General features: G+C 35.9%; 1 protein-coding gene across 2 annotated transcripts; it reads left to right on the plus strand.

The window, feature by feature from the left end:
• The first annotated feature begins 2,729 nt into the window (after positions 1-2,729).
• Positions 2,730-15,770, plus strand: LOC18422996 (uncharacterized). 2 transcript variants are annotated; one of them, XM_088871304.1, is made up of 7 exons: positions 2,730-3,424; positions 9,562-9,785; positions 10,439-10,518; positions 10,728-12,210; positions 13,113-13,348; positions 14,171-14,407; positions 14,841-15,770. In XM_088871304.1, the coding sequence occupies exons 2-6, from the start codon at positions 9,629-9,631 to the stop codon at positions 14,390-14,392; spliced, it is 2,178 nt and encodes a 725-aa protein (XP_088727430.1). In that variant the 5' UTR covers positions 2,730-3,424; positions 9,562-9,628; the 3' UTR covers positions 14,393-14,407; positions 14,841-15,770. The 2 variants fall into 2 exon arrangements, with proteins under 2 accessions (XP_088727430.1, XP_006827597.2); XM_006827534.4 differs by having other exon boundaries at positions 14,171-14,363; positions 14,865-15,770.
• Positions 15,771-16,283: the final 513 nt, after the last annotated feature.

A 16,283-nucleotide genomic window follows, 5' to 3' on the forward strand; every position in this document is an offset into this window, starting at 1 on the left:
ATAAACACTTTGTGGCGGGTTGAAATCTGCAACGTTTTTGAATCGTAGAAACCAATTTTTGTGTTTTGGGCAGTCATAGAGCCGTCCTATCGTACTCTGCAAATGCTTAATTTTCATGTTTCGAAGTTCGAATAATTCGAAATTTGTACTTCAGACGAATACTAAAATGAATATGGCTATGTTACCATGTGAAAAACTCTTTGTGTCCATTATTTATATGAATGTACAGACTTGTCTTTTATAGACAAATTACAATTGACAATAATAAAAACTAAATCATAAATACCTAAACCATATCTAAATTTATAATAAAGTACCGATACTCTATCAACCATTTCCATAATTACTGATTGCAATATATACTTTATATATTAACCTGATACACAATATACACTTTCCTTTCACAAATACCTTTTGGCATTTTGGGCTTAAAAGTGGACTTTTCAAATTTGCATAAACACCCGATTTTTGTGTTCATGGCAGTTTGAAATCTGCAGAGTTTTTGAATCGTTGAAACCAATTTTTGTATTTTGGGCAATTTGAGAGCCGCCCTATCGAACTCCTCAAATGCTTAATTTTCATGTTTCAAAGTTCGAATAATTCGAAATTTGTACTTCAGACAAATACAACGAGAACAAAACAGCTAACAAATTTTGAACTCTGTTTCAAAATGCCACTAATGATAGAGGTCGCAATGGGCTTCGAGCTGACCAAGTCTAACTTAGACCTAAATCCATCCCTTCTCCAGGTCTACACATAAATAAAAATAAAAAATTTATTTTATATATTGTTAGAAATAATAGTATTTAATTTATATATTTGGAAATTTGTTTCATGGGGCTGGACCACATTTCTACATATGCAGTCCAGAAAGTGTAAAGCATCCATCTTAAAGATGGATGCAAGTAGGTGTTCCATCTAAAACAATGGAAACTAACGGTCTAAATGTTTTCTTACTACAATTATTATTTTTAGTTTTTAAAAATTATATAATTTTTCATATTCATGATCTCTATGTTAGAGATTACATGTCCTTAAAAATTTAGTCTTAAAACCCATCTCAAAAATAGTTTTATAAAGAGGCCCGCATGTCTACATATGCGGGCTTGGCCGCATAGAAACCGGGTCCTATATCTTTTATATTTATATATACCGGGATGGATTGGGCCGGGTTAAGTCCAACCTAGATCCCACCCAATAGGGTCTAAGTGACCTCCACCTGGGATGGCCGAAGTCATTTGGATCGCACCTGGACCTGGTAATGCCACCCGAAACCTGTTTTTGGATCCGTACATAAAAAATTTCATCTTATTATCTAAAGGGTTCATTAATTCATTCTTAAAAAGCAGGCCAAGAGATATTTAATTATATGGGGAATATACTGTGTATTTATTGCCAAGTTTGGGGATGTAATCTTGTAGATCCCAAGTTTGGGGATATCCTGTAGATCCCAAGTTGGGGGATCTATCCAAAGTTTACCCTAGGGATATCTTGTAGATCCCAAGTTTGGGGATGTAATCTTTAGAACTTGTCAACCAACTTGAAATAAATAATTAAATAAGTCTCACTCCCTATGTGCTTAAAACATATGAGATCTCAAGATTGCACGGAAACCGTTCAATCTTTGGAGGGAATGATCTAGATATTTAAGAATTCAAAATCCACATTTTCATGATAAATGATTTTATAGGACTCTCTCCACCCATATGTGTAGGATCTCAAAGGATCACCATTAAATTTGGTACTGATCTATAGAAAAGTCAAGTCCCACACCCATGCGATAACTTTTTTAGATACATGGGTGAAGCCGAGTCCTACAGGATCATTACTCCATTTTCATTTGAAAATAATCATCTAATTGTAAGTATATAGATCTCCAAATTTCAAAATCTCCCTAATCAGTTTTTGCCAGATGGAGTATATGTATAGTATACTCCCGAAGGATCACCATATTACGCTAAAAAAAAATTTGTCTAGAGAGAAAACGTTCGGCACGATGCCCTTATTGTCGATGTTGGACGGAGATGAGGAGAGAGAGAGTGCTTGCGGAGACAGAAAGAGAGAGTGAGAGAGAGGACTGAAGTGCTTGCGTAAAGAAACCGGCACGCCACGTCACCATTTAATTTTCCACGTCACCAGAAAAACCAAAAAAAATGAAACAAAAAAAACCATGGAATACTGCATTGTACGCCAACTATTTCTTTTCTCTCTCTAAATAAAACATGGTTTATTAGACTGTCTCGGTTTGTATGCAGCCAACCCCCGCATACGTAGAAATACACGTTTATTAATAAATTTATTTTTGAGAGAGGTTTTTTAGACTTAATTTTAAAAAATTTAATTTTTAAAGAGATCATGAATATAAAATAAATAAATAAATTTTAAAAAAAATTAAAAATAATAATTTTAATAAAAAAAAACATTTGAACCATCAATTTTTATTATTTTTTTATTTTTTTTTGATAAAACACGTACTTGCATATATCCATCCATTTCTAAGATAGATACTTACACTTTTGTTTTGGACCGCATGTGTAGTTATACGGTCCATCCCGCATGAAACAATTTTCCATATTAGTCACCCCATCCATCCCCTTTTCTAACACAGAAAAACCACATTCTTTTCTCTCTCTAGAAAATGCCTTAGTGGATACCTAATGTCCGAATCCGTTTCCTTCTCTCTCTAGCAAAAAAAAGTATACCCACTCCTTTCTCTCTCTAGAAAAAACGGAAGTACTTTATTAGCAGGCAGCCGTGGCCAAGCATCAAAGCATTCGCAGACACAGCATAAACCTGTCCTTTGCAACAATGGCCACATCTGCAAACCCCTGTGACCTGGCAAAAGTAAAAGCACTATGGTGGCCTTTCTCTCTCTCTCAGCCATGGCTTGCACGTCTGATAAAGCTTACACACTTCTCTTCATTTCCTCAAAGGCTGCCTAAATCCGTTATGGCCATGGCCGAAAGCTGAAAAAATTAGGTCGAATGCTTCGATTCTTTGGTGGTGGCGTAAAAGTTTGGGAACTAGGGGGTCAAAGGCTTTGAATCTTCTGTTGTGGTAATGGTTAGAAACTATAAACAAATGGAAAAGCAGAGTTTGATTCGTTTGTGATGACGGAAAGTTAGAAAATTGGGTAGAAAAAGCACTGATCATGGTGGGAAGTTGAAATAGAGTGGCGAAAATTCTGTAAGGAAACGGGAGAGAAGTTTCTGAGTCTTCTGGTTTTCAGTGGAAAGTTCGGTTGCTTTGTTAATGGTAGAGAGGTAGAAAATTATAGAGAAATGAAGCTATTGGAATTGTTCTAAGTTGAATGAAAAAAGAGAATAAAGCTCTGATTTTTCTAGTAATGGAGAAGAACTTAAGCAAAGGAAGAAAAGCTTCAATTGCACTGGATATTCACTATTGCTTGCTTTCCAAGATTCCGGTAAGATTTTTTTGCATCACTTCACGGTTTATTCAGTGGACTAAAAGAAGAAGCTTTAGTTCTTCTGGCGTTGTTGGAAAGTTGAAGCCATAAGAGGAAATAAAGTTCGTTTTGGTAAATAAAAAGAGAAAAAAGCTTCAATTGCATGCTAATGGCTCTTTAATTAGAGAGATAAAGGGGGAAAAGAATTTATTTTTCTTAATTTTCAGTGATATTTTGTTTTAGACGCAGGGGTAAGATTCTATGGCAATTATTCTTTGCTATATCAGCCTTTTTATGATACGCTTATTAAGAAATTCATGGTTGTCTCTGGCTTTCTTTCTGCTCCTTTAAGGCCAGCCTGTGTTTGCTTCGTCTAGGGTTTGTTCCACTGTTTTCTTAATTATTTTTCTTTTCTTCTTTCGTTATGTACATATAACTTCTATGAAGCATGCTAATCTGAATTATCAACAAAAAAGGAAACCAGTTTTGTAGTTTGAAAGTTAGCCTGTGTTTGCTTCATCCTGGGTTCATTCTATTGCTTTCCCTTCTTCTGCTTTTTCGACTCCTTTAAACGAAATTATTCCCTATTTTTATATTTCTGCCACTTTCTACTTTATGATAGCTGGTGTTTGCTTGTTTGAGGGTTTATTCTATGATTTCTACTGCTCTTTTGTCCCTTCTAGAGGAAATTGACTGGTAATTTGTTTTTTTGTACGAGTTTTCTTTCTGATTCTTTAAGCCTTGGAATCATGAATTTCTGTGATCAATCATGTATATGATCATGGAAATCCGCTTTTCCTGTCTGGCAGTTCAAGTTTTCAAACGTCAGGTTTGTCTATGATGGTGTGATTCATAAATTTCAATTCTACTGGAATTTAGGGTCTTGGATGGCTTGATTTCAGATTATATATTGTTTATTATCAAAATCTAAGAAATGAAGTAGGAAGGATCCTTGACAAATAGATTTAACAGGTATCCTTGCATTGATTATTTACCATTTCTTTTTTTTATGTTTTCTGTTTTTGCTCATTAATTTTGACTCCGTTAGTCCTTTGCAACTTCATCTTGAATTCCCCACTAGGTACTATTACACTCTTTCTAGATACTACCAATAATTTGTTTATTGGTTTTTATTATGAATTCCTGTCCTTTGTTTAATTGAGTCCCAAACATTTTCATTGATTATATGTTGTTGCACAAGTTTGTTCGATTTCAATTCTGTAATGTATGCTTTTTGTTGCTTTGTTTCTGCTTGCTTGAGCATTTAGTGGACCTGGAAATCTGGATGTAGATGTGGTTGTTTTGTGTGAGATTATTAACTTATTTTTATCTTTTTCCTGCTATTCTTAATTCTATCTAATCACTCTTTTTCAGCTATATATTTGCTCTTAGAGTTCATATGCATTTAACACCTATTTTGGAGCCTGGATTTGTTGATTAAGTTTCTAATTTATATAATTTTATTTTTGATGAAAGTTGTAATTTTGATCCCTTCAAGTTAGCAAAACCATCTCTTTGTTTCAGTTTCATAAAAATAATAATAATAGTAATAATAATAATAATAATAAACTTATCTTTTTTTTTTTCTTTGTTATTCTAGATTCCTCATCTCGTACTTTTTATCCTTGAACTATTCTTCTGAGTTTTTTTTTAAGGGTGTGGTTTGCATAAGGTTGCAACCTTGATCCAATTAAGGTACACCTCTAAAATTTATCATAAATGCAATTTTGATATAAAAAATTTTTAAGATGGCTTTAGAATCTATTTTCATCTCTAATTATAAAATTTTAAACTCTAAAAATGGTTCAAATCAAGTAGATCTATAAACACGTGAAAATCTTGAAAATGGACAGTCCAAATAATGTGTTGCTAGATACATTATTTCGTGGACTCAAAATCTTTTTTTTTTTTATATTCATACATCTCGATGTCGAGATGATTAATTAAGGGTTTTCCGACATCCATACAACCTTTTATGATGGATTTTTGAGGTGCACCTTTAATTCTATATTTTAAGGTTGCAACCTTATCTAAACTTTTTCCTTTTTTTAATGTGGTTTATACCAATCCTTCTATTGATAAGGCAAACACGAAAATCATCTATACCAAGTTTGTTTGATTCATCTGCATTCTGGTTCTTATTTTCTTCTTTACGTGGCCTTCCAGAAAAACACTTCTGTAATTCGTGCACCCATTTCTTTATCTTTAAATAGTATAACAATGATATCTTTTTTAGGATAAGTAAGGATGATGTTATTATGTCCAGGTGTCCAGCCTTTCTTTTATTTAGACTTTTTTGTTTATAATTTCCTGTTTTCTATTCTTTCTCTTTTTTTTTATTACTTAATGCTCTCAATTACCTTTTTTTGGGCGGTTTGCTGTTTTCCTTTTGGGATGTAACATGTTATGATGAATTCATATTCTTCATTTCTTTTGAATTTTGTGCATTTTCACAGTTTTCTCTCTAAGGTTTGCGGGATAGTGTTTTTTTATTTCTCCAATTTTTGTATTTTCCTTGTTTATGTTGGAAGTTTCATTTTCTCGGGTTTGCATTTTCCTGCATAATGTTCAGATATGCCATTCATTTCATTTCCTTTAATTGGCCAGTCATTGGTTCTCCTAGTTTATTGCTCCAATTTGATTTTGTGCCTTTGTTTCCATTTTATATTCCCTTTTGAATCCCTTCTTAATTGTCAAGCATATTTAAATTTGCATATTTGTTTTTGTAGGCTTATTTGGCTCAATGTGATATGTTTTATAGTATTTTAACTTTTCCCTTCTTCATAATTTCTGGTTTGGGCATTTGGATGGTCTTACTTGAAACTGTTCACTTCTGTGCTTGATGTTTCTTTTCTTTAGTTTGGTTTTTTATATTGTTTCACTCCCTGTTTCAATTTCTGATATGCTTATGAAACTAGGGGGGTCTCTCTGTATTTGCTTCTCTAGGATTTCATTGGTTCAGCTTTACCTTGAAGTTCATTGTGTTTTCTTATGTGTTTTGTGCTGTTCTCCTGTTTTAGTCATGCATTTTGCAGTTTCACTTGGAAGCCTGGCATAATTATCAAAAAGAACAGACCAAAGCATAGTTAATGCTTGTGGCTTCCTTCAGAGTATCATTCATGTTTTCTGCTGTAAATTCCTCTCTTGTGTGATTTATTTCGTGAATTTTGGCATTTCTTTATTTTTTTCACCCTTTTCAGATGAGCATTTCTTCGTTGAGATTTTGTTTCATTGTCTTCTACATTGTTTGTAAATCATTGGTGGCTTTTCTACTGAATTCTTGTTCTTCTTTGAGTTATGGATCTGTTTCTGGAAGTCGAAGCGATCTTGTCCTAGTAATATGCTTTGAAGACAACAGTTATGTTTGTTCTATTCCTTTCTCAAATTCTGTATCCTAACTAGAATCTTTGAGGTGTTCTCATTTTAGCACAAATCTTATGAATTTTATGTAGTTCATTGCTTTCTCTGAGTTGATGCATACTGGGAAAGTTTTCAAACTTTTACTACAGGAAAGTGGTGTTTGCTAAAGAGTAATGCAGTTTATTTTGATTTTTCTTATTCATATGATTACAATTTACTTTTAATTTTTATAAAGAATATGTTATCATGATATTTACCGGATGTTTGCATGAAAGAATTGCATTGTATTTGTTGAAAACAAAACCTTACAAAACTGAAAATCTATTTTGGTTTCAATTTCATCATCATCATCATCATCATCATCATAGCCTTTTTTCAATTATTTGGGGTCGGCCACACGAATCCTGGTCTACCAGCCTATTCTATTAAATGTCATACTCTCAGTGAGGCCACAAGTCCTCATATCTTTTCAAACTACTTCCAACCACGTCCTTTTGGGCCTACCCCTTGCCATTTTCAATTTTTCAACTTGAACTAACTCGCACCTCCTAACAAGTGCTGCATTGGGTCGGCGCCACACATGGCCAGCCCGTTGAAGTCTACTCTCTCTCATCTTATCGTCAATTGGTGCCACTCCTAAATTTTTTCGAATAGATTCATATCGAATTCTATCCTTTCTTGTCTTGTCACTAATCCATCTCAACATCCTCATCTCCACTACTCATTCAATGGTATACTGTTTTTTGTCTGCTCAGCATTCTGCTCCATAAAGCAAAGCTGGTTTCACAGCTATGTTTAGAACCTCCCCTTCAGCTTTATTGTTATGAGGCATCACATAAAATTTTAGTTGCTCATCTCCTCTCCGCCCACCCAGCTCTAATTTTGTATGTAACATCGTCCTCAATCTCTCTATTTTCTTAGATTATCGACCCAAGATATCAAAAGTACAGTCTTTTTTGTACTTCTTGGCCGTCAATCTTTACTACTTCCTCTTCTCTACTCCTATTATTGCTGAACTTGCATTCTATATACTCTGTCTTAGTCTGGTTAATTTTAAAACCTTTGGATTCTAGAGCATCGCTCCAAAGTTCTAACTTTGTGTTAACGTTATTCCGGGTCTCATCAATCAAAACTATGTCATCTGTGAACAACATTCACCATGTTACCTCATCTTGTAGGTGCTTAAGTAAGTCATCCATAACTAAAACAAAGCATATGGGCTCAATGCTGACCCTTGATGTAGACCTGTTCTCACTGAAAACTCAGTCGTCTCTCCACTAATAGGTTGTACACTAGTTAGCGCTCCATCGTACATATCTCTCACCAAGTCGATGTAGTGCTTGGAGACTCCTTTCTTTTCCAACACCCGCCAAATCAAATCTTGAGGTACTCTATCATAAGTTTTCTCTAGATCAATAAAGACCATATGGAGGTCTTTTCCTTTCACCCTAAACTTCTAAATCAGTTATCTAAGTAGAAAAATAGCTTCGGTTGTTGATCTTCCTAGCATGAAACCAAATTGGTTTTCAGGTGAACTCGTTTCATGGCTTAGTCGTTGCTCAATCACTATCTCCCAGAGCTTCATAGTATGGCTCATAAGCTTGATCCCTCGATAGTTCGCACAATTCTGTATGTCTTATTTATTTTTGACAATAAGTTCCACAATACTTGTCCTCCATTCGTTTGCAATGTTCTTGGTTCTCAACACCTTGTTGAACCGCTTCGTCAACCAATAAATACCAATCTCCCCTATGCACTTCCAAACCTCGATTGGGTACCATCTGGTCCTAAAGCCTTTCCTATCCTCATCCTTTTCAAAGCTTCTTTTACTTCCGACATCCTAATCCTACGAATGTATCTATGACCTCCGCCATCATTTATACCAACAGTTCCTTCTACTGTTATGTTCCCATTGTATTCGTCATTTAAAAGTTTTTGAAAATAAACTCTCCACCTTTCCTTGACCTCGTCATCCTTCACCAAGACCCTTTGATCCTCACTTTTAATGCATTTAATATGGTTTAGATCCCTACATTTTTTTCTCTCGTTTTTTTGCTAATTTGAGGACAACTTTTCACCTTCTCTTGTTCCTAGTTTGTTATATAGATTATCATATGCTTTAAGTTTAGCTTTAGTTACTATTTGTTTAACGTTTTTCTTAGCATTTTTATATTCTTCTAAGTTTTTATCATTTCTATTACACCGTTAAGTTTTATAACATGATCGTTTCTCGCTAATGGCCTTTTGAACCTCATCATTCCACCACCAAGTTTCCTTATTATAATTTCTTTTCCCTAGATTCTCCTAAGTCTTCTTTTGCCACTTTCTTGATACAGTCAGTCATTTCATTCCATATGACATTGATATCATTTTCAGAATTTCATTTTCCTTCCTCAACTAATTTATCCCTAAATAAGTCAATTTTCTTATTTTTTTAAATTCCACCACCTAGTTCTTGGACACCCACTACTTTCGCCCTTCTTTTCCATGTCTTTATGCAGACTTCCATAACCACAAGCCTATTTGGGTTTCAATTTGTGGAAACGTAAATATTAAAATGGGAAGATAACTTTCTCTTCCCTTTCTTGCATAAGCTTGGAAGAAATTAATTGTTATCAGACTGCATAGTCCATGCTGAACTATAGTGATAATTCTATGTGATACATTTCAATTCCCAGAAAAGGCATACTTGAAAACTCTTCCAATACATAGTTATCTTGTTTAGGAGTGTCATCGAATATAGAACTTCATCGAAACGAATGTATTCCCTGACTCTCTCTGGTGTTTGTGATCAGGTTTAATGTTGTTTTGCTGGAGCTTACTGTATGAGTGAGAATCTTTTCAACATTGGTTCTGTCTATCATGGCAAAGATTTCTCAACAGAGGCGGTCCATAAGGACTGAAAAAGACCATCCAGGATGCATATGGGGACTGCTGAGTATCTTTGACACTCGCCACAGCCACTCAATTAGAAGGTTGATTGCAGACAGGAGGCATGGAAGTGCTAGATATGCTATTGGTGAGGGCATCGCTGCATAAGGCTGTATCTTGTAGCGCCTGAAATTTCGTGTGCAGTTACTGAAGCATATTTAATTCAAGCTACCCTTTTCCTTTTTCCCCTTATTTTTCTGTGTCCGAGTTACTTCGCTTTTCTATCTTGCTTAAAAAGCATATCAAAGTACTATGTGTTCATTGTATTCCTTTTGATACTTTGCTGGGCCCAGAATGTTTATTTTCTTATGTTTCACTAAATTTGATCAAATTACTATGGCATTCAGGTTTAGGGAATCACATTGTATACAGTAGAACAAGTCCTCGAACGGATGTTGTTTTCAATAGTTAGCTTATGTCTAATCATCCTCTCTAGCTATGCCATATTAGTATAGCATAGCTGTGGATTTGTTGGTTATCTCCCGCTCTTGAAAAGCCAGGAAAGTGTTTCTCTCTGTATTGGTGTATGTTCAATAGAAAAAACAAACAATAGCCGTAAAAACTACGAGCTATGAATTTATTAAAGTTTACCAAGGAGAATGGAATTGCAAAGTTGCAGTAGTAAGACATTTGGTAATTGTCAGAAGGGATCTGTTACAGTTTATGCAGTTGCTTTCTCGTTCCCCTGGATACTTTTTTACTGGTTTCATATGCTAATCGTTACATGTTATCACTTTTCAGGTAATAGATATTCAAAAAGTACACTCAACATGCTCCCTGGAGTTGATAAAAAACAGGAAACCATCGATTCAGGAGTACCGGTAAGCCTATCATACGTATGAAGTTACTTTTTCCCTTACATCACTAGTAGATTACACTGGAGATGGGTTCTGTTCAAAGGTTTAACAACAGAAACTTTTATTGTAACGTGTCATATTGGGGACCATGGATAATCCATCCCTCCCTCCCTCGATGCAATACTATGTAGCATAATATCACTAAATTTAAATTGGTTCTTTTTATGCCTCAGGTCAATAAAAAAACAGAAGAAAATGTGCCAATGAAGGTGAATGAAGCGATCAAAGAAAATCATTCAAAGAAGCAGATTAACAGTGCTCTAGCCTGTGGGCTCATACCCGATCCAAGATTAGGATCTCATCTAGAAGTGAACCATGCTAACCACCATGATGGGCTAGATAAGCAGCTTATTGAGAAACAAGTTCTTCTTCAGGAGAAGTTGGGAGAAGCAGCAGAGGCCTTTCTTAACCAGAAGTTCATGGATGCAACCAAAGATGGAACAACGCCCCACCCCAAGGAACTTCTTGATGCCCTAGAGATATTAAATTCAAACAAGGAATTGTTTTTAAAGCTCCTTCAGGATCCAGATTCAGTATTAGTGAAGCATATCCAGGCATTAAGGAATGCTCAGACTAAGAAATCAAAAAGAAATTCATCGAAATCACTTGAAGAATCCAAGTTATCAGAGCTTCTCCTTAGTGAAAACGTAGAGCCTGTGGAGCTTCCCAACGAGAGAAAACATCAGAAGCCTAGTGGGCATAAAATTTTTAGGAAGAGAGAGAAAGCCAAGAGTGGAGACCCTTTAAGAGAGAAATCTGAAGGTCTGCACTCAATGCCTAATGGTCCCCAAATCTCAACCAGAATAGTATTGTTGAAACCTAGCCTAGCAACTGCTCACCAAGATGCAGTTGGATCAAATCCAAGTTCTTCACATAAGACTGAATGTGAATTATTAGGCAAAGGAGCTGGCTTCTCTCTCAAAGAAATTAAACAAAGGATTAAGCATGCAATAGGTGACAACAAAAAAGGGCCTTGGCTAAGTATGGATGGTTTTCTTCATAGAGCTCCTTATGGGGCCAAACATTTAAAACAACTCGATAGCACGGTCGCAATGGATGTTGAAAGGACCACAGAAACAGATATAACTAGTGGTAATTCTGGGGATAGTGAGAGAAACTCTAAAACTACCACACCTACCAGCAGGAGAGAGAGAGGAGGCAAACTAAAACTAAACCAAGTTCACTTAAAGACTGATTCTTTACATTCACTATACCTCAACGGTCTTGGGACTTCAAGTTTAACTCTTTCTCCAGTTAGTAGAGAAGCCAGAAAGCATCTCAGAGAAAGATTGAGTTCAGAGAATGAAGAGGATATGCAGAGCCCCAAACAGGCTCCAAGAACCTTAGGGAGAATACTTGATTTGCCTGAGTATAATGCATTGTCACCAAGGTTAATTGCTATAAGGGAGAGGAAGCCCTACAATACTTCTGATTATGAATCAGAAAGTGCACTGCAGCAGGTGCATTGGAATATGGATCTCTCAGAAGAAATGTCTAGAGTTTCTAATTCTGGCATTGAGAGTTCTACTATTGTTGATAAAGTAAGCTCAAATTGCATAAGACCTGATCTTCAATCAAGCCCAAGGACCCCAAAAGAGCTTGGTAGTGAGAGAAAAGATGAGGGCATCCCTTCTGTAGAAGATTTATTTCCATCAGGTATCTTTTTTTTCTTTTTGCTAAGCTAGCGGGAGTAAACCTCTTGGGTGGGATTCAGTCCTCGTTCCTCGTTTTCAAATGTTTTAAGAAATTCTTGTTCAGAGGAACCAGACTAGGAAATCAATCGGTGAGAATAAAAAAACTAACAGGCTCATTAAACAACAGTTGACAAATCTGTTAAAAATTTGACTATTCTCATAACTCTGTTTTACAGAAGATACTGCAAAAGCGTCTCTGAATTTTTTTAAAAAAAATTGATATTTTCTTTAGTAGTATTCGGTTTTTACTATTTATTGTAACTTTTTGAAAAATGGCATATCATCATCATCATTGTTATAGCCTTTTTCCAACTAATTGGGGTCGGCTATACAAATCCTGGTTCCCTATTCTGTCCTATTAAGACCATACCTTCAGTGAGGCCATAAATCTTTATATCTTTTCTCACTACTTCCAACCATGTTTGTTTTCTGGTAAATATTTTCAGTGAGGCCTTTTAAAAATAGCATATTTGTTTTCTGGTAAATGTGAATGCATGTGTGTGTATATAGATTTTTAAGAACTTACATCTTGAAAAATATAGGAAAAATATCGTGTTCTTTATGTCTCTTTATACCCTTGTTTTTATGATTGTAAATATTCCCTTATATTTGGTTCTTCCTGAAATTGGCGCATGAACTCCAGCAAGAATAAAAAAATTGGAAATTTTTCTTTTAATTACCTCGATGAGAAATTTCGGGAGTAACACACTGCATGTGTTTGGATAGGAAGTGCATCTGTAATATACATAAAAAATATCTCAGAATTATTTATTTAATATCATGGCCATTTTGGTTATAGGTCTATTTGTTGTCTCTGTACTTTTCTTGTTCAAGACTAGTTGATTTATGAGATGGCTTCCACAGCTGATAATGAGATAAGTGATCTCGATCACATGGAAAGAACAGAAGGCAGTGATGTGTTGCATGTTACCGAAGAACCGGAAAGCATTGGAACCACTTCAGAAAACACAAAGGAGAACCTTCTCACAGATACAACTGAAAATTGTGCCCTAGAAAGAGTCTTGGAAGCAAGAGAATCAAGCTGCAAATGCTCTCATTTTGACCTCCAAAAGAATAATATTGAAGAAGTCCCTCTACTGGTAAATTTTGTACATATATTATCCTTTCAATGAAATTTATTTATTGTGTGTGTGCACGCGCTCGTGTGCATGCATTTGCATGTTCATGGATGTGTTTGTCTAAGAGAGAGAGAGAGAGAGAGAGGCCATGCACAATAACTCCTACTCGGAAATGATGTTCTCTATTTTGAAAGAAGAAACAAGACTTGCAAAACTTAAATGCTTGTCTTTTCTTCATTTAGTCCCCAATATTGAAAGTGATACAGGAGTTTGCTTGTTATCATGCATTATACTGTCATAACGAAATGCTTGATTTTTGTTTGGTCTGAAATGTTGACAATATGTATTTATAGTAATAGAATTACAGAGGTCATCACGAGGAGTAGCGGTAAGGCAGCACCCAAGCTCGGCGCTCTGTACAAAAAAAAATTTACATTTCTCAAAATAGAAGTGAAAGCACCTGCACATCAGGTGCTCAAAGCCTGTTAAAGACTATGACAGCAAGAGAGCATGGCACTAAGAGAGAGTGATTTCTTTTTCTCTTTTTTTTTTGGGGGGGGTGTGGGGGTGGGGGTGGGGGTGGGATGGGGGATGCAGCTGATACAGGGTAACAGCAAGATACAGTGAGAGGGGAGAGGCCCCCGAATAATAGAAATTCAGAAAATAGAAGAGAACAAAGTCCATTCATTTCACATGCCGTGTTTGGCGAGTCAGCTGATTGGTCCATCAACAAAATGCTTGAAGTTTGTTGACCATTAACTGGAAAAGAAAAATAATGATACAGAAATAAATTGGCAAGAAAAATGTCAATAAAGAATATGATTTTTGCTTTTGGTTTTGCAGGAAACAACCGTGGTAAAATCACCATCGAGCTCCCCAACTCGTTACTTCTCATCTAGCTATTCACTAATCCATGAAGCTGAGGCCTTGGAGAGCATATGTGAAAAGCCAGAGCTACCAAGTCCTATATCGGTTCTGGATCCATCTTTCCATGAAGATGTGCTCAGTCCTGCAAGCTCCCTCAGCCCTCGACAAGGTGCATTTTCCTTATATCCATATGACTAGATTTTTCGTTTTTTTGTGAAGATCTATAACAAACTATCAAATTGCCGTCATTTTTTATGAAGATCTATAACAAACTACTAGTTTTGGAAGCAAAGACAACCTATATTTTTGCCTTTGTACTTTTTTCCTTTCTCCTAGCTTTTTCTCTGAAAAATGACGACTGATATTGAACTTATGATAAACGGACACTAAGAAAAGCAAGACATCACTTTCTCTGCAATTGAGTGTCATATTAAATCTGTATTCCCTCCCACCAGTTTTGGAATGGAAGGCAACCATTCAATTCCTTATGATTGAGAGAGAGAGAGAGAGAGAGAGAGATTCTCATAACTCATAACACACACACGCACACAGATTCTCATAACACATTCACCAGCCTAAAATAACACACATTTAGTAACTTGCATTAGTAGTCTTTGCCAATAGAGATAATGTGATGCTCATATAGTTTCTCACTCTTTCTTCCTTTCAGTTCGAATCATTGATGAGCGACAAACTCCATCACGATTCGCTGAAGAGCTCCATATAGAACCACGAAGAATCCAATTCAAAGAGCCCAAGAGCTACAGAGACCCGAAAATTTCCATTGAGAGAAATGCAGCCATATTTGAGTACGTAAGCGACGTGCTTGAGGCCTCCGGATTCAGCAAGGGCGGGTTTCAGGAGAGCTGGCATTCATCAGACGAGCCATTGGACTTTTCTCTATTCAATGAAGTAGCATACCCATCTTGTCAAATTCATGAAGATCAGAGGCACCTCATATTTGATTGCATCAATGAGGTTCTTGTGGAGCTTTACAAGAGGTATTTTGGTTATTCCTTATGGTTTTCTCTCTCTAGAAATAACATTCGGCCTATCCCAACCAGTAAGCATGTATTGGAAGAGGTATGGACAGGAATTAGATGGCATTTACAGTCAGAAATACTACCCAATACATTGGACTCTCTCTCTAAAAGAGACTTGGAGAGAAGGGAAGGTTGGATGGACCTTGGAGTCGATATAGAACAACTGATAATAGAAATTGAAGAAGAGATCTTTGAAGACTTGATAGATGAGGCCGTCTTTGGCGACTTGTTGGAAGAAGCTTCTTCTGATACATGGTAGAGGAAACACTGGTTTCTGATTTTGTGGGGTTCTTAGGCTGCTTTGTTGGCGTGTGTACATTTGGTTCGAGATTAAGTTTTGTGTTGTAATTCGGTGTGAATAGGTCCTTCCCTCTCTCTCTACAAATTGTAATTTAGGAGGTAAATGTGTATTTGAGGCCAATGCATTCCTTGGCAGTGTAAGATATCACAGAGGTGTTATTTTTAGGAGGAATGTTATAATTGTACTCGGGTTATACAGAAATAAAAGATGAGTTACACTGTTTTCGATACAATTTGAGAGAGAGAGCACTCAAACTTCATCATCAAAAATCAAGAATAAGAGGTATCCAAGCCTCTGCTATTGAAGTTTGAATTTCCAAACAGGTTTCTAGATCTGATTTGTGAATTGTCCATTTATGGTGCACCCATGCTGTAAAAACTCGAAAGTAGACTGGAAATCTGCTGCATAATTGCTTCCATGAGAACACGCTCACTCACACGGGCTACCTTTTAGAGCTCTCTAAATCCACACACATCCGAGCCTCCAATGGTGGAAGAAATTTGGGAAAAAAGACGAAATCCCCTTCTAAAATTATTATCCCCCTAGAAGCCCGTAAAACCCCTCAAAAAATATGTTTAACTTCCTCAACTTTTTCATTATCTATGTTATAGACTTTTACTTTTCTTTGTTCATTCTATTAGTTTTTCTCTCTCTAGATATGTATTTTCTATCTCCAGTCAAGCTCTATGGTCTTATTTAGAGTTTTTATATGTGAAAAAAACTCTTAAGAGTAAATTAATATGTA

Source organism: Amborella trichopoda, chromosome 7, assembly GCF_054954075.1.
Source record: "Amborella trichopoda isolate Santa Cruz 75 chromosome 7, AtrichopodaSantaCruz75HAP2 v2.0, whole genome shotgun sequence".
NCBI lineage: Eukaryota > Viridiplantae > Streptophyta > Magnoliopsida > Amborellales > Amborellaceae > Amborella > Amborella trichopoda.

Coding starts and splice junctions, on each gene's coding strand:
- LOC18422996 (XM_006827534.4), top strand. CDS start 9,629: ATGGCAAAGATTTCTCAACAGAGGCGGTCCATAAGGACTGAAAAAGAC. Junction 10,519..10,727: donor CCATCGATTCAGGAGTACCG/GTAAGCCTATCA, acceptor TTTATGCCTCAG/GTCAATAAAAAAACAGAAGA. Junction 14,364..14,864: donor CTCCCTCAGCCCTCGACAAG/GTGCATTTTCCT, acceptor TCTTCCTTTCAG/TTCGAATCATTGATGAGCGA.